We start from the raw sequence: 15,270 nt of genomic DNA, 5'->3' as shown, positions 1-15,270 counted from the left end.
GAGGGTGCGCATTGGTCTGGACATGAAGAGGGTGGAACACCCTGGGTCAGGTTCTGAGGGCAATGTGGCCAGGGCCAGAGGCAGGGAGAAGGGGTCTGCTTCCCCTGGCAATTCCAGGTCTCCATCCAGCCCCCCAGCTCATCTCTTTCCAGGGTTGTCTTTCCCATTTTGTTCTGTTCAGTAACATTTCACTCTGGCTCTGCTTTGTTGGGAATGGTAAACTGGCCTGGGAGTCATAACCACTGCACTTTGGCCTGACATTTTAGAAAGGTGAGTAGAAAGAGTCTTGAAGGTTGTTTTGTCCAGCTTTTGGTTCCATGACAGAGTCCTCTTAGAAATTGCTAACAGGGCACCTGGGTGGCTCAGTTGGTTGAGCACCTGCCTTTGGCTCAGGTCATGATCCCAGAGTTCCAGAATCAAGTTCTGCATCAGGCTCCCTGCTCAGTGGGGGACTCTGCTTCTCCCCCTGCCCCTCACTCCACTCATTTTCTCTCTCTCTCTCTTTTTTAAAAGATTTTATTTATTTATTCATGAGAGGCACAGAGAGAAAGAGAGGTAGAGACGCAGGCAGAGGGAGAAGCAGGCTCCATGCAGGGAGTCGGATGCGGGACTGGATCCCAGGTCTCCAGGGTCACGCCCTGGGCTGAAGGCAGCGTTAAACCGCTGAGCCACCGGGGCTGCCCTCTCCCTCTCTCTTTGTGTCTCTCAAGTAAATAAATAAAATCTTTGAAAGAAAGAAATTGCCAACATATGGTTTTCCAGCCCTAGCTCTCTAGTGACAGTGCCCGGGGCTCCCCTCCACGCCCCCACCCCCATGTAGCCGTCCCATGGGTAAGCCATGCTGGAGCTTAGAGTCTTCTACTCCCCACAGTGAGCTCTGCTCCTGTCTAAACCTCACCTCTGGGCCCAGGTTATACCAGCTGGAATGACCTGGGCTAAGCCTTTCCCTCTGCTTCAAGCCAGGAGCCCTGTAGTTGGTCTTTGCCACCTACTAAGCAGCTTCTCAGCCTTCGGTCCCTCCCCATCTCCCCTGCAAGGTGTTGGTGAGTCTCTTCAAAGGCCTTCTCAAGATGGGGGCCTAGAGACCTAAAGTCCTGATACCAGAGAGGGACTTTCAAACTCGGGAACCCACCTCATTTTATAGCTGAAGTAACCAGAAAGTGAGGTCATTTGCCCAAGGCCACGCAGACAGCATGAGACAGGGCTGGGGCTCAAAGCCATTGACTGGTGACCAGCCCATCATGCAAGGAAGTGATACCAGCTCTCTTGTCAGAATCTTGTCTCATCAGCTCTGACTGGCACCTGGGCAGGGTTCAAAGCATGCCTCTGGTGTGCTGAGTGAACCAATCAAGCATCCAGATTGCTGATGGAAATAGTGAGACCCCCGGCCCATACCTCCTCTCTGGGCCTGATCCCACTCTTCCCTCCCCAAAACACCTTCCCCCTGCTCTGTTCTATTCAGAACCCCCGTTTTTCTCACCCGGCTCAGCTTGGGCTCCACTTTTTCCAAGAAGTCTTTACTCTTTCAGATGCAAAAGACTCCTTTTTGGGTTCCACTGCAGGTGTAGTGTGGTCACAGGTGTGTCCTTGGTTATATATTGACTTCCATTACTCTCTTCTCCCTGCCTGGCCCAGGTGCATTTTCCCAGTCAGTGGAGGCATCTCTACCTTTCCTTTTTCTCTCATGGCACCCATGCTATAGGGGCTGGAGATCATCGTGGGCCCTTGAAATGGGACTGTCTGGCCTGATGCTGCTAGAGAAGGGCTCCTTGGAGAGGTGGCCCATGCTGGACTCCTTCTAAAGAGTGGGAGAGAGAGTAAAAGTTCCCAGGGAGCCCCAGGAACATTCCCCTGCTTCCCCCCGCCTGCCTTTCTAGAAGCTTCTCCCCGGTTCCTAGCTCCTCCTATTTATACAGCAGTTAATCATTTGGGTTCCCAAGAATGGTTTCTGCTCACCTAGGGACAGGTAAAAATAGGATTTGGTTGGCTTGTCATATTGAGAGGCTACTAGAGATAAAAATCCTCTATGCCTGCCTATTTCGAGACATAAGGAGGGGTAGTGGCCCTTTTCAATCATCTGGGCTTCTCACAGGGAGCCTTACAGGTCAGACTCGTGTTTTCCTTTCTCTTCACAGCACTGGGGCACTAACCCTTTTCACACCTCCTGGAACCTCACATCCCAAGCCTGGCAACCACCTCTTCCTCATCCATCTGGAAGGGGCACATTGGAAGAACAGTGAGCTGAGCCTTGGGTATCACAGTACCCAGAGTGATCAGATCTCCCCAGGTGATCCTAGGTAGGTGATAGTGAAGGCCAGTAAATCTCTAAATTCTTGTCTAGTTTGAATTGCCTAGAGGTACATGCTGCCCCCTGGTCTCTGTAGCAACAGAGCACAAGGTGCTTGGAGCATAGTCCCCGAGCCAGGCTGTCTGGTTCACATCCCAGTTCCACCAGTCAGTCAGGAGGCCTTGGGCCCACTACCTAACATCTCTCTGCCAGCAATGATGGCAGCATCTTCCAGACGGTGGCTGAAAGATCAAGTGAGCTAATGTGGGTGAATAAGTGCGCCCTGGCACAGAACAAGTGCTCTGCAAATGTGGCCATCCCTAGAGCTAGGTGTCTGACTTGGAAGTGATGAGACCTTTGTGTCCTCATTTGGGATCACAGTCTTCCTTCTATGGCCCTGGCAGGATGGTGGGAAGAGAAACTAAAACTGGAGCCCGAGTGACTACATTGGCCTGGTGGAGAGCCATGTCTGGGTATGAGAGCTTCGGGCCGGTGAAGCAAGCTCAGGGGAGGCCCTGCTGCCATGGCCACAGCAAAGCTATGGCCCAAGGGTCAGCAGGCATTGACTGCCGAGACCACGGGCAGGCTGCTTCATCTCTGCTGGTCAGATTCTTGTCTTGACTCAAGGCTCACTGGTAACCGTACAAGGGTAAAGCTTTGACTAGAATGCAACAACTGTTTTGATTAATTTCCCTGCAGGTGGAAAAAGAGGCCTATGAGACAAAAAAGCAGAAATGCAGAAAACAATAATTCTCTGATTTTAATAGTTGAGGGGAAAGTTATAAAATAAAATAGACAACACAGAGCGTTGGAACCCCCTCAGATTGCAATAACACAGGGATACAGAAATGTAAACGAAACAGAGCCTCCAGATAATGTTATAGAACTTCCAGAATACAGCAGCTCCCAGACACTCTAAAGTAAAATAAGACAGGAGTCTTCCAAAACAATCTATACACCGTCAGAGGGCTGTCCGAGAAAGCGACCCGATTCCTCCTCAGCAGCAGCCTCTGGGCTGGTTCTGCCTCGGGCTCAGCTCCACTGCCCAGTCCAGCCCACTGCGTCCTGTGGACCTCTTTTGAGAGTTCGCCTTCTCATTCTTCAGCCGGCTGCCTCCAGCCCTGCCCCTCTCTCCCTTTTGACCCACACCCCTTTCCTGTTTTTAGCAGAAAATACAGCCAAGCCAGTAGAGCCTGGCCGATTTCCTCAGATGGAGCCAACCAGCCCCGGGGTGGCTCTCCTTGAAGGCTCACAACCCAGCCTAGCTGTTTGAAAAACAGTCCGCAGATAGGCTACAAATAGAACTTGTCAGCCCTCTAATATCGTCCTCCTGAGAGGCTTCTGATGGGTCTGGTTATTATTCTGTCCCAATTTTTTGCTGCGGCCCTAGGGTTTTCCACTCAAGAAGGAAAAGGACAGGCCTTGCAGCCTGGCCCTGTCCTCTCAGTGTCTCAAATGGTGGACTCTGGACGTATCAGACTCATCACCCTGTGGGCTTTCTCCTGCAGCTGCAGCTGGACAAACTCTTGGCCTCCGCAATGGTGAGTTGCTCCACAAAAGGTCTGTTATTAGGAGGCAAGCAAGCTCTTGGTAACCCCCAGGCATGCCTTGAAAGGATGTGGGAGGGAGGCAGCCCTGAGGGTCAAGGAAGAGCCACTGTGGCATGGACCCCAGTGGAAGGGGAAGGAGAGAAAGCACAGCATATCCCTCAGGCAGGGCTGGAGGAGGGTCTTCAGTTAAATATCTCAGGAGGTATGAAGGGTAGGGGTGGCTCGGGGCAGCCCCTTACTCCCCAGAGTCAAGGCACAGAGAAAGTATGAAATGTCCAGGATAAATAGAACTGCATGGAGAGGGAGAAAAGCCAGCTCCATCCTCTCTTAAAAATAGCCACCATTGGCACCAAAAATATATTAATATCTGTACATTTGTCATCTTTAAAAAAAGGAAATAAGACTTCCTTGGCACCTTGTAGTCGATTTCCTAAAAATGAGGTGATGTATGGAAAGGCCTCCTGTGTGCGCGCACTCGTCCATGTGTGTCTCCCTGTCGGAAGGGTGGACCCTGCCCCAGCAGCCCTGAACGTGAGACACACCGCTGCGCAGGCAGGGGCCAGCTCCCCCAGCACCTAGGTTTGCTGGGCTGCCCTTTCCTCTGCTGTCCACAGGGCACCAGCGGTCCCCACCCCTGGGCTCCAGAGGAAGATGGCCACAGGAGCATCCTCATGTACCTCCTCTGGGAAGGGAGGCCCGTCTCTGTAGGTGTGCCACCTCAAACTGAAGGCAGCCTGGGCCCGGCTCCTGCCACACACTCACACACATCGGCCCAGGCTTGGAGAGGCCCCTGCCCACGAGACAAAAATGCAAACGTGAGCAGAGTTCAGCACGGGGGCTGAGTGAGCAAGTGTGCCTGGGGGCTCCAGTCCTGGTCACCACATCCCGCGAGGGGCAGCAGGAGGGGGGATCGGGCCAGGCCGGGCCAGGCCACTTAGAGATGGTGGTTGCTCTGTAACAGAGAGGTGACAGTATTCTGCAAGGCCACAGCCACCTTCTTGGAGGTCTTACGCAGCAGTGGGCTGTCGGGGTGGTGCTCCTTCAGGTGGAGGACATGGCCCTCCTGGCTCTCGGACGTACAGCCACACTCTTCACACACGTACAGCTTGGCCCGCCGCTCCTTGTACGCGTACTTCTGCTGCACGCCGTGGATCTTCTTGAGGTGTGACTCCAGAGAGCAGCGCTGTGTGAAGGCCTTGTCACACAGGCTGCATTTGTAGGGCCGCACGCCTGCAGGGAGGAGGGGGCTGGGTGTCAGGGACTTGACACTGAAAGGCCAGGCCTCCTGACTAGGGGGAAAGAAGAACGGAGGAGGCCTTTCCCGTGTCCCGCGTCCAGCTCCCTAAGTGACAGAACTGATGAGCTGAGGAGGGCTTGTGCCCTGAGCTCCAAGGTGCCTCTTGAGGCTGCCTGTTATCGAAGCCAGGCTGGAGCCCCTCTTACCGGTGTGGGTGCGGACGTGTCTCTTCAGGTCGAACGTGTCATTGAAGCCCTTCCCACAGTAGGTGCACAGGTGCCTCTTGACATCATTGTGACACTTCATGTGGCGATTGAGCATGCGCTGGTAGGTGAAGGCCTTCTGACAAATGTGGCAGGTGAAGAGGTCTCCACTGGGCCCATCCCCCAGGGTCACCTGCAAGTGAGGAGGAGGAGCTGTGGCTGCAGGTGGGCATCTTGGGAGGATACAGCCCCCAGCCCCCCGGGGAGAACCGAGCTCGCCCTGCAGAGGCCACACCTCTGCACCGCAGGCTCACAGATCAGCGGTACTGGGGCTGGAAGGAACCTTTGGGTCCATCGTCCAGCCTCCTGTGGTCCCCAAATCCCCTTTCAAGGCTGCCAGCCAGCTCCTTTACAATCTCTAGAGATGGGCAACTGACTATACCTGTAGAAACAGCCGGGGTCACATCACCTGTTAGAAAGGGCTCCCTTCACTGAGTGAGCAGTGAGCTTGCTGCTGTCGCCCTGTCTGTTCTCATTCTATGCAGTAGGACAGGGGGATGCCCGGGACATGGCCTCTGTGGCAGCCCTCCTAGGCCAAGGCCATTGCTCTGAGCCTGGAGTCCCAGTGCAGGCCAGCTCAGCCCCTTGCTTTTTCTTGAGCCAGGCGTGACAGGGTAGGATGTGAGGACCCTTGCCATCCTCACCACCATCTTGCTTATAAATACCTTCTTCCATTTCTTTTCTAACTACAGAAAATCTCCAATCTTTTCAGATGTGGAGATGAGTACCACGAGTACTGAGACCCCCTAAAGGGCCAATCTTGTTTTATCTTTCCCTCCCAACCTCCCCCTAGCCCTGGATCATTTGGAAGAAAATCTCTGGCCACCCTCTGCCCCTCAAGAAGGACGCTGCTCAGAGTGTCAGGTGTTTGGCCGACACAGGGAGACATGGTCCTGTCCCTCCACGTCCATTAATGTCCAGAGGCTGCCTGTGCTCTGTGGGTGGCCCTGTTGCTGGAAACTCCTCTTGAGCTCCCTAGGCTTCCTAGGTCACACCACCCCTCCTCCTCTACTGCTTCTGGCCCCTGGGGAATGCCCCTTGTTGCTGACTAGTCAAGACCTTTCGAGTCAGGACTCACTCCTCAGGCACATCCGCCATCCTGGGCCCTCTGCTCTCTCTCCATGTCCTCCCTATGGACCAGGGTCCAAGGGATGAGAGGAAGGCCACAGGGGATCAAGGGCATGTGCTGGCTCTCTGGCCAACCAATGAGCACACGTCTGAGTGGTTCCCCTCTAGTTACCACACACGCTTGTCCTACACAGGGCAGAGAGGAAGGAACAGCATTCACTGCCAGCTTTCTTCAGGCCTTTGGCACACAGAAGAGCACTACAAGAACTCTTCCACTAGATCACTGCTGCCAGGTGCTTCCAGATCCTAGACCTTTTAGGAATGCAGGCCTAGCCAGGGACAGCCTTGCTGTCTGCATGCTCCTCGAGAGCAGGAACTGCTCAGACACTCGGGACTGTTCCCACTGCTGAGGCTGAGTACAGTGGGTAGCTCCCCAGACTTTGCCCTAGATTCCATGCAGCTGGAAGTTGCACACCTGGGTTAGGTGGAGACCACTAGGCATGTGCCTCAATGGGTGGTTAACCCCAAGTGCACTCCAGAATTCACTCTGGATACAGCATGGATGGGAACCCAGGAGAAGGTGCTGAGCTGGGCTCACGTCTCCTGCTTTTCTAGGACTTGCAAAGAGGTGGCTCCCCTTAAGGCCAGAAACAAATGGAAACAAGACCTAGAATGGACTCCAAAGGGTGAAATGTCTCTGGAACCCTGCTGCTTCTTCCCAATGCAGGACATTGTTGCTTTAGAGCCACTTCTCTTATTTTCTACCCCCATCTGTGCCCTGCTGGGGTCACTTCTCTACAGAAGCCTGGACCTCGATCCAAGGCGAGCCCTCTGCCTAGCTCTCATTGTGCCTGGTCTTGTGGGCTGGGCACAGGTCTAGAGACACGCTCCTAGTCCCCAGAAACAATGTGAGGCTCAGTACCTTCATCTTGGTGCGCAGGAAGCCATGGTCTCTGTTCTGGGGCTCTGCCAAATGACTGATGTCTTCAGAGGGCAGCTGGGCTACCACACAGGGCCCAGGGACCACACCATAGCTGGAGTCCCGGAGGCTCATGTCCAAAACCAGGGGGCAAGATGAGGGTTCAGCCACTGACGGCTCTGGCTCCTGGTAGGGCTGAGGCGGACAGAAGCCCAGGCTGACTACAGAGAAAAGAAACAGCCAGGTGAGGGGCTAGGTGGGGGGAGAACAGGACTCAGTGGGCTCTCAGGATGGTTGCCTGGCAGTGGGCTGCCTGGATCCCGGAGCCTTCATGCCCTTTGCAGGCACATGGCAGAGAGGACTGCCCCCCACCCATATGTGCTGCCCCTCCCTCCTGCCCCATTAAGGTAATTACAGGTGACGCCCGCCAAGCACCACAGCCCACAGGCCTGCCCGCTGAGTAATTTGTGTCTTAGCGGAACTGGGAGGACTGAACCTGCCCTGCCAATTATCCGTCCGGAGCTGTCTGCCTGCCCCACCTGGGCCAGTCCCTCTGGATTCCAGGCCTCATCCATGCTCCTGCACAGACAAGGGGCAGCATTGGAGGCCCTGTGCCCAGGGATTCATCCCTGCTCCTGAAGGGTCCCTGGTGGCCTACGCCAGCCTAGGCTCCTTCTTCAGGCCGATTTAGCTGCTGGCCTTAGGGGGACTGGGTGGTCCTCCACACTGGCTGGCGTCTTTGGCTGCAGCTCATCAGGGTTCTAGGCTCCCCACTCCCACTGGCCAAGCTTGGCAGCCAAACAGGCCAGGTGAGGTGGAGCAGGGAGGAGGTCAGGGAGCAGCAGGTGGATGCGGTGTAACAGTCTCCTGGGCGTTGTGCCCAGCTATTATGCAACCCTCCCCCACAGCAGGGACCGCTTGCTCGATGTGGCACAGTGAGGGCTGGGCTCCCAACCTCCGCCCTCCAAAGCACCGATACCTGGCAGCCCCTTGACGCAGCCGCTCCCCACGACAGACACCAGACACCTCACACTAAACGGGGCCAGAAAAGCCTGGTCCCAGTTGCAGAGTAGAGAAGAGGAAGAGCTGCCTGAGTGACACAGAGGGGAGAGGTCTCAAAGCTGACCAAAGCTGGGCAAACTAGCTAATGTTTTAATTTATTGGTATTTTTCTTCCCAAAAGGCTAAACTCTATACAGCTGACCCTTTAACAAGGCTGGGGTTAGGGTGCTGACCACCCCCCCCAGGTAAAAAATCCGAATATAACTTTTGACTCCCCCCAGACTTAACTACTCAGAGCCTACTGTTACCCAGAAGCCTTATCGAGGACAGAAACAGTCGAATAACACATATTTTGCATGTTCTGTGTATTATTACAATAAAGTAAGCTAGAAAATATATTAAGAAAATCCTAAAAGAAAGTACATTTACAGTATTGTGCTTTATTTATCAAAACAACAACAACAACAACAACAACAACAATCCACGTGTAAGTGGACCTGTGTGCGGACTTGTGTTGTTGTTCAGGGGTCAGCCATACTTAAAACCCATAAGAAAGGAACATTTTTCAAGCTTTGAAAGGAAAAATCAAGAGGGGAATAGGAAAGAATGAATGTGCTTCAGGAGGCCGAAGACAGGTCTCAGACCTGTGAACTAGGCCCTGTGCACCCTGTGCCTCAGAGTCTGGAACCCAGGGAAGGGCGGCCCCAGGACTGCTCCTGGGACCCCCCAGGTGAGGCTGGAGGCAGAAGGAACTACTAATGGAAGAAGCATGAATATGAAAGCACCTAAGTTTCGAAGTTTCCTTTGGGGAGAGGCCCTGGCTCTCGCCCCCTCAAAACACAACAAAGGTCTGACAAGGGAAGAATGCGCCCGTCTGCCGCCCAGAACCCGTTCTGCTGGCACTGGCGTCCGTCTGTCCGGGGGACTTTAATGAGCCACCTCATTCTGGGAGTTGATTCACCAGTGCCTGGCCCTGGCCCGGCCTTGGAGTTGGAGCTGGCTTGGTGCCTCTCTCCAAACCCTGGGAGGCTGGACGTCAGGCCCGAGCTCTGGGGGTCCCTCTGGCCTTCCCGCAGTGACGGCTGGGAGAGGGCAGGGGTGTGTCAGAGTGTTGGCAGCTCCTAATGCCAGTTTACCAGCTACTGGAGATCTTGGACAAGAATTCAAAGCTGAGTGACAATTTCCATTTGTCAATCCAGGTCGGGACACACAAAAACCTCTACCCTCTTCTGTCTTTCAGGCTTGGGTAGCGTGAGTGAAGCTCCTGAAAGCTGGAGCCTGGCCATACCACCAGCACAGGGAGCAGCAGAGGGAAGAGTGGCAGCAGGTGAGGGCTAACCAGTTTGTGCTCAAAATGAGTTGTCACTCTTTGCTCCCATGCTCCACTGAAGGGTGGCTGTGTTCCCAGTGAGGGTTCTGAGGATCCAGGCCAGTCTGGGAGAAGACCTATTTCCTGCGCCTGCCTCTCCCCTTCCACAGGAACCTGGACATGATGGTGCCAAGGAGCTGGGGACCGGGAGGGAGCCTGCCCAGTCTGGCCTCTGAGCTGCCTCTACCCTGAGCCAGGGGCAGGTGAGGTTGCATGGGCAGCCACAGGGTGCCGGGGTGGGGATATTTGCCTCATCCCATCCACCCCGCCAAACCTGTCTTCCTGCCACCCCCGTGAGCATGCCCCTGCTGCCACCGCACGCACGGGGGATTGCTCTTCGGCATGCCGCTCCTGTCACCGGGTATCACTGGGTGGTAGGAGGCAGGAAGCAGAACTGGTTGGGTCCTGCTGGTGCTGCTCTCTGTCCCCTAATTAGATGTTTCCGGCCAGGCGGGTGGCTGTGGCTACGCATCACCTGCCCACGGCTGTGGAACAGGGCCAGGCCACGCCAGCCTGGCCCTCTCCCTACTCCCTCAGGGGTTCCCGGGTTCCCCTTCTGGCAGTCCAGCTCACCTCTACTGGAGGACACGCAGGCCTGGGCCCAGGGCAGCTTTCTCCCCAAGGGCTGCTACCCCAAGCAGGGCCTCAGGTCAGGGCTGGGCACAAGGCCTGGTGCTGGCTCTCTAGGGGGAGCAGGTGAAGCAGACAGGAGGACGCCTAACCTCTGACCACATGGGGGTGGTGCTGGTGCTGACCTGGTGGGGGGTACGTGTAACTCAGCTCTGAATGGGGGGCCACAGTGGAGACCCACGCTGCTGTTAGATGGCCTTGCCCCCTTATCAGGAAAGGCAGGGGTCCCCTGCGCCTGCCTCCCCTGCCCCAGCAGGTCACCCAGCAACACCTGAAAGGCAGCTAGTGCCAGCCGACTGGTGGAGGCGGGCAGCCCTGGAAACACAACGGGCCTGTTTCTCAGCCTGTTGCTTCCGTGCTGCGGATGCCAAGTTTCTCTCTCAGGCCATCTTTGTCTCCCTTTCCTGACTGCCTTTCACAGCGGGTCCATGTGAAGTCGACGCCGTGCTCCTCAGCCCTCAGCCTCGTGCCAGAGGGGGTGGCCCTGACCAGCCGCAGCCTGCCCTTCCATTTGTGTCTGTTTCCGGCCAGCACAGGGCTGGGCACCCCTGTGCAACCCCAGACCTGCTGAAGGTGGACATCCGCAGTGGCCACGCTTGGCTCTAGCCTTGCCCTGTGCCTGGAGGGCTTGCCCTCTCCTGCTTTCTTTCTGGGACCAGCGGTCTGCAGGGAGTCCATCCAGGGGCACCCTGGTCTGGAGCGAACCACTTGGCAGCTTCTGGGACAGAGCCCTATGGGATAGGCAGGAGCCCCATCCAGGCCACTGCCCAGGCCCAAGTTGTTCTTCTGTCCCCATCCATGGTCTGGCTTTCTGTGCTCCCAGCCTTGCTCCCTGGAGAGTATGGCAGACATGTCCTTTGCTGCCAGCACTTCCCAGGAATGAGAAGAGCGACCCTCAGGGGAGTCCTCATCCTCCGCAGCACCCACTCCCTGCCACCTGCACACCTGTGCTCTGCGGCCCAGAGCCGACTGAGGAGCCTGTCCCACCTCGGCCTGGCCCAAAAGCAGCTCCGGCTCCTGCACTGCCTAATCAGAGCCGGGCTGAGCAGCTCCAGTGTCCCATACCTTGGCCTGGCTGCCTCCCCGGGGTGGGCAGGTGGTTGTGAAGTGGGAGGACAGGCTACAGAGGCCCCAATGCCAGGGGGCCTGGAAGAGGCCCTGGGATGTCCACATCTGGAAGTGCATCATTTCTGCTTCCAGGCTGCTCCCAGGCTCCTCTACCCTCAAGTACCTTACTGGCTTTTGGTGGTGGCTCAGCCAAGGGCTTGGGAGCATGGGGCTTCATCTGTTTCTTCAGCCTCCCCTTCAGTCCAAAAGATGGAATTTAGCCCCTGGGCCCAGGTGCTTAGGTCCCTCCCCAAGAAGCCAGCATTACTCCCTTCACATTAATATTGACATAACAAAGGAGAAATGCCTTGGGAGATGAGGGGTGGGGAGTGCAGGGCTCAGGCCAGGCTCTTGGGCCCAGATGGGATATCCCAGGATAGCCTTCAATCTCCCTTCCACTATGACCTTTCAGCCCCATGTGCCCACTTCTGGGCTTTTCCCTTGGCTTTGGCAGGAGAGTGAGGCCAGGAAAAGGTTCTGTCCTGGGGGTGGGAACTTCTTGAATTGTGCCCCAGGGAGAGAGGCTGGAGTGCTGGTCAGACTGGAGCCCTGAGCTTCAGTCGGTAAAAATGTCTCCTTCCAGGGCCTCTCAGATGCTTTAAGGGTCTCAGAGGGCCCTGCCAGGGAGGTCAGACTGCTAATGCTTCTCTGTTCCCCAGCTCCCCCAGGGCTTCTCCCAGTGGGAACGGGGTCAATGCTTAGCCGGTCACAACGTGCTGAGTCTGTGAGGTGGGGTGAAGGAAACGTGCCCAGCCAGCTCCTGGGGTCATGGTCGGCTAGTGATGGAATGGCTCAGTCAGGGGACAAGCCACCACAAAACACACTCCCCACTCTCCAGCCATCTGAGGCACCCAAGCGTGGCCCGAGAACATTCCCTTTCTCACTTCCAAAACCTGTGGGAAAACTCTCCAGTGGGCCACATGGCTTTGAGAGGTTAAATTAGTGCTTTGTCTTCTACCCTTTGCTTCACTCCATAGGACTATCCCTCTGCAGAATGACAGGGGCAGATTCTCACCTGCGCCCTCCGCATTTCAACCCCGACCCCGACCGGGGCCCATCCTGTGGAGTGAGAGGCTGGCACAGCTCCGGTCACTTGGACAGCAGCAGCCGGGGGCACAGACCACCCAGAAGCCCTCCTCCGGGTCACCTGATGAGACAGCCCCTGGGGGGTAGGCTTCCCCCACCACTCCCACTAGCTGCTTCCACCAGAACTGTGTTGGGATGCAAGGAAGTCAATGATTTGAACAAACGGAATTTCTTTGTCCTTTGTAAGAGTCAACACATGATCTGTTACTGATTGGGATGTGAAATAAAACTAAAAATAACAGCACACGGAGTCTCCCGCAAGGCTCGGCTCACCTTTCACACAGTGCAAGTTCGGTTTATCAGATCCGAAGGAGTAGCTAAGCAGCAAGACAAACACAGGTGAGGGAGGAGACTGGAGCCGAGGGGGGCTCCGTTCCTCTCCTGGTGCTTCTGGAGGTAGAGCACCCATCAGCCCCAACCCTCCTGCCAGTGAACTTGGTCAGGCAGGAAACTACAAACAGAATCCTGCGCCCACACCCTAATCCACCTCAGGTAAGCAGGCAGCTCACCTGCCTTTTGGTCTCAGTTTCCCCTTGTTTTAAGGAGGCTGTAGAGGCAGCGCCAAGGCGCCTGAGATAAAGTTAAGCTGTGAAACATCCCATCAGCTCCACAGGCCATTGGATCCTGGCGGATCAGGCCACAGAGATCTCACCACTACTTCCACTATCTCCACCAATTTATTCAGGGGAGAAACTGAGGCAAGGGCCCTTACAGGGCCCCTCACTGCCCTCATTTCACCGCTTTTCTACAAGGCCTGGGGCGGTGCCACGGAGCCTGCGGATCAAGGGTCAAAGTCGGTTGGTTAATTACAACCTCCCCCCCCACCCCTTGGAGGCGCTGGGCAGGGTGTGCTGCGCAGCCCCCGCCCCACCCCCAAGGCGAGGGGAGGGGGAGTTCCGAGGGCAGCTGGCTTTCTCCTGACTCAAGATTTTCTGGTTGGTGGGGGACAGAAGGCACTAAAGTGTTCTCAGGACCTCCAGGGAAAGATGCCACTGGAGAGGGAAAAAACTCGGGTTACTCTTTCAAAGGTGACCCGGGCGCTGTCAAGGCGTCCTCCAAAAACAAGCTGGGTGCACCAGCCGCCCCGGGGGCCTGGTCCCCAGGCTGTGGGCCGGGCTCCTTAAAAACACTTTCCACTCAACTGTGTCCTCTGCAACCACGTCCTCTGCAAGTAGGCGCGTTTCTACCAGTGGTGAGACCTGATCCCACCTCGGTCCTCCGGACAAGCCGGGGTAGAGCCGGGCGCCTTCCCCACTATCTCAGCTCACTCTGTGGGGCGGCTGGTCGGGCACCCCTCCCCCCAACACGACCTTCTGGCCACCAGAGTGTGGGAAAATGGAGAGATCAGTGAAGGTGACTTAAATGAGTCTTCTCTTACATTTTGCACCAATTGAGGCCGAAACTTTAGCTCGCTCCCTGCCCCCCCCCCCAAGTGGCATCGCTCCAGTGCCCTCCTCCCGCCTCATAAAAGTCCCAGCTTTCTGGATTTACGACGTGAGAGTGGAGGGTCGCCTGAGCGGTGACACACCCCGTTGCCTCCCCTGCGCCGCGGCTCCGGCCGGTGCAGGGGAGGGCGGCACCGCGCGGGCCGGTGCGCCACGGACCCGCCTGCCCCCAGCCCCGCCGCGCGGCCTGGGAACCGCTCTCGCCCCCTCCCGGCGGCCCCCGCCCCCAGCCGGCGCCTCTCCCGCCGCCCGGCTCCGCTCCCCTCCTCCAGCGCCGCGGGCTAACGGGGCCGCGGCCGCTTAAACATTAAATCGGGCGCCCCGGCCGCGCTCGCCGCCTGACTCGCGCCGCTGCGCTCTGCGCTCCCGCCGCCCGGACGGGCCCCCGCCGCTCGCGCCGCGCACCAGGCAGTGGAGGGCTCGCGGCCGCGGGCTTGGCCTCACCTGGCACGTAGATCTCGCCGCGCTCCTCGTCGGGGAGCTCGCTCCAGTTCCTCTTGCACGTGGAGACGCACGGCTTCTTGACCAGAAACGCGCGGGGCATTTTCGAATCCTCCTGGCCCGGAACCGTCCGCTTCCGTAACTGGAGCCGGGAGCGGTCGCACCTTTCCCGGGCCGACTGGGGCGGGGGAGGGGAGCGTGCGGGTCAGGGAAGGAGTCGCCGAAGTGCCCGCACGTTCTGCGGGGAGACCGTGCCCGGGACGGCGCGCGCCCGTTGGCAACTCCGCGGGGCCGTCGCCGCCCGCCCTCCGAGCGGAGGCCTTGCAGCCAGGTGCGCCGGGCGGCGGGGAGGCGGCAGGTAAGCGTCTCCCGGCTCGACTGGCGTCCCCCGCGGCCGCTCGGGAAGTCTTAAAGTGCGAGCCGGACGGACGGGTTCACGCTTTATTGGCTCGCGGCGGTGTGTGTCGGTGGCTGGGGCGGGGTGGGGGGGTGATCTGAGCTAATTAGCTTGGAGCGTCCGGGGGAGCGACGGCGCATGCGTTGGGAAATAACGGTGACAACCCACCTATTTGTTACCTGTCGAACCGGTTTCCATTCCGCTGCGGGTGAGGTGGCCTGGCGGCCTGGGCGGGGTGGCCGGGCGAGGGCGGGGACGGCGACGGGGCAGTGCGTGCCGGCGCGGGGTACCCAGCACCCGGCTGCCCCGCCGGCCGGGCCGCCGCCCTCCCGGGACCTCCCACCCCGGAGCGCTAGCGTTGGCAAACGGAAGCTTCGGAGTTTCAGAGAGCCGAGGAGCGGCGGGGGCAACGTTATGTGCACCCGCGCTCGCACGCTCTGCAGGTGATGAAATGAAACTCGCCCGACGGG

The 15,270-nt window shown here is 57.4% G+C and overlaps 1 protein-coding gene and 1 long non-coding RNA gene across 14 annotated transcripts in view; one reads left to right on the top strand and one right to left on the bottom strand.

The window, feature by feature from the left end:
- LOC144292322 (uncharacterized) overlaps positions 1 to 12,761 on the top strand; it is a 39,491-nt gene extending 26,730 nt beyond the window's left edge. For 6 of the 13 annotated variants that reach the window (XR_013359761.1, XR_013359764.1, XR_013359763.1 and 3 more), the window contains 4 exons: positions 2,136 to 2,297; positions 3,678 to 3,828; positions 9,566 to 9,652; positions 12,409 to 12,761. This is a non-coding gene — a long non-coding RNA (uncharacterized LOC144292322). The other 7 variants (XR_013359768.1, XR_013359765.1, XR_013359767.1 and 4 more) reach the window with 7 other exon arrangements.
- OVOL1 (ovo like transcriptional repressor 1) lies at positions 3,023 to 14,807 on the bottom strand. Its single transcript, XM_077862441.1, has 4 exons — positions 14,407 to 14,807; positions 7,328 to 7,545; positions 5,281 to 5,470; positions 3,023 to 5,067 (listed from the first exon to the last, which is right to left on the bottom strand). The coding sequence occupies exons 1-4, from the start codon at positions 14,504 to 14,506 to the stop codon at positions 4,772 to 4,774; spliced, it is 804 nt and encodes a 267-aa protein (XP_077718567.1). The 5' UTR covers positions 14,507 to 14,807; the 3' UTR covers positions 3,023 to 4,771.
- Positions 14,808 to 15,270: the final 463 nt, after the last annotated feature.

Source organism: Canis aureus, chromosome 21, assembly GCF_053574225.1.
Source record: "Canis aureus isolate CA01 chromosome 21, VMU_Caureus_v.1.0, whole genome shotgun sequence".
In the NCBI taxonomy this organism is placed as follows: domain Eukaryota; kingdom Metazoa; phylum Chordata; class Mammalia; order Carnivora; family Canidae; genus Canis; species Canis aureus.
Note: the sequence above shows the minus strand (reverse complement) of the source record. Positions and strands in the feature narration are given on the sequence as shown.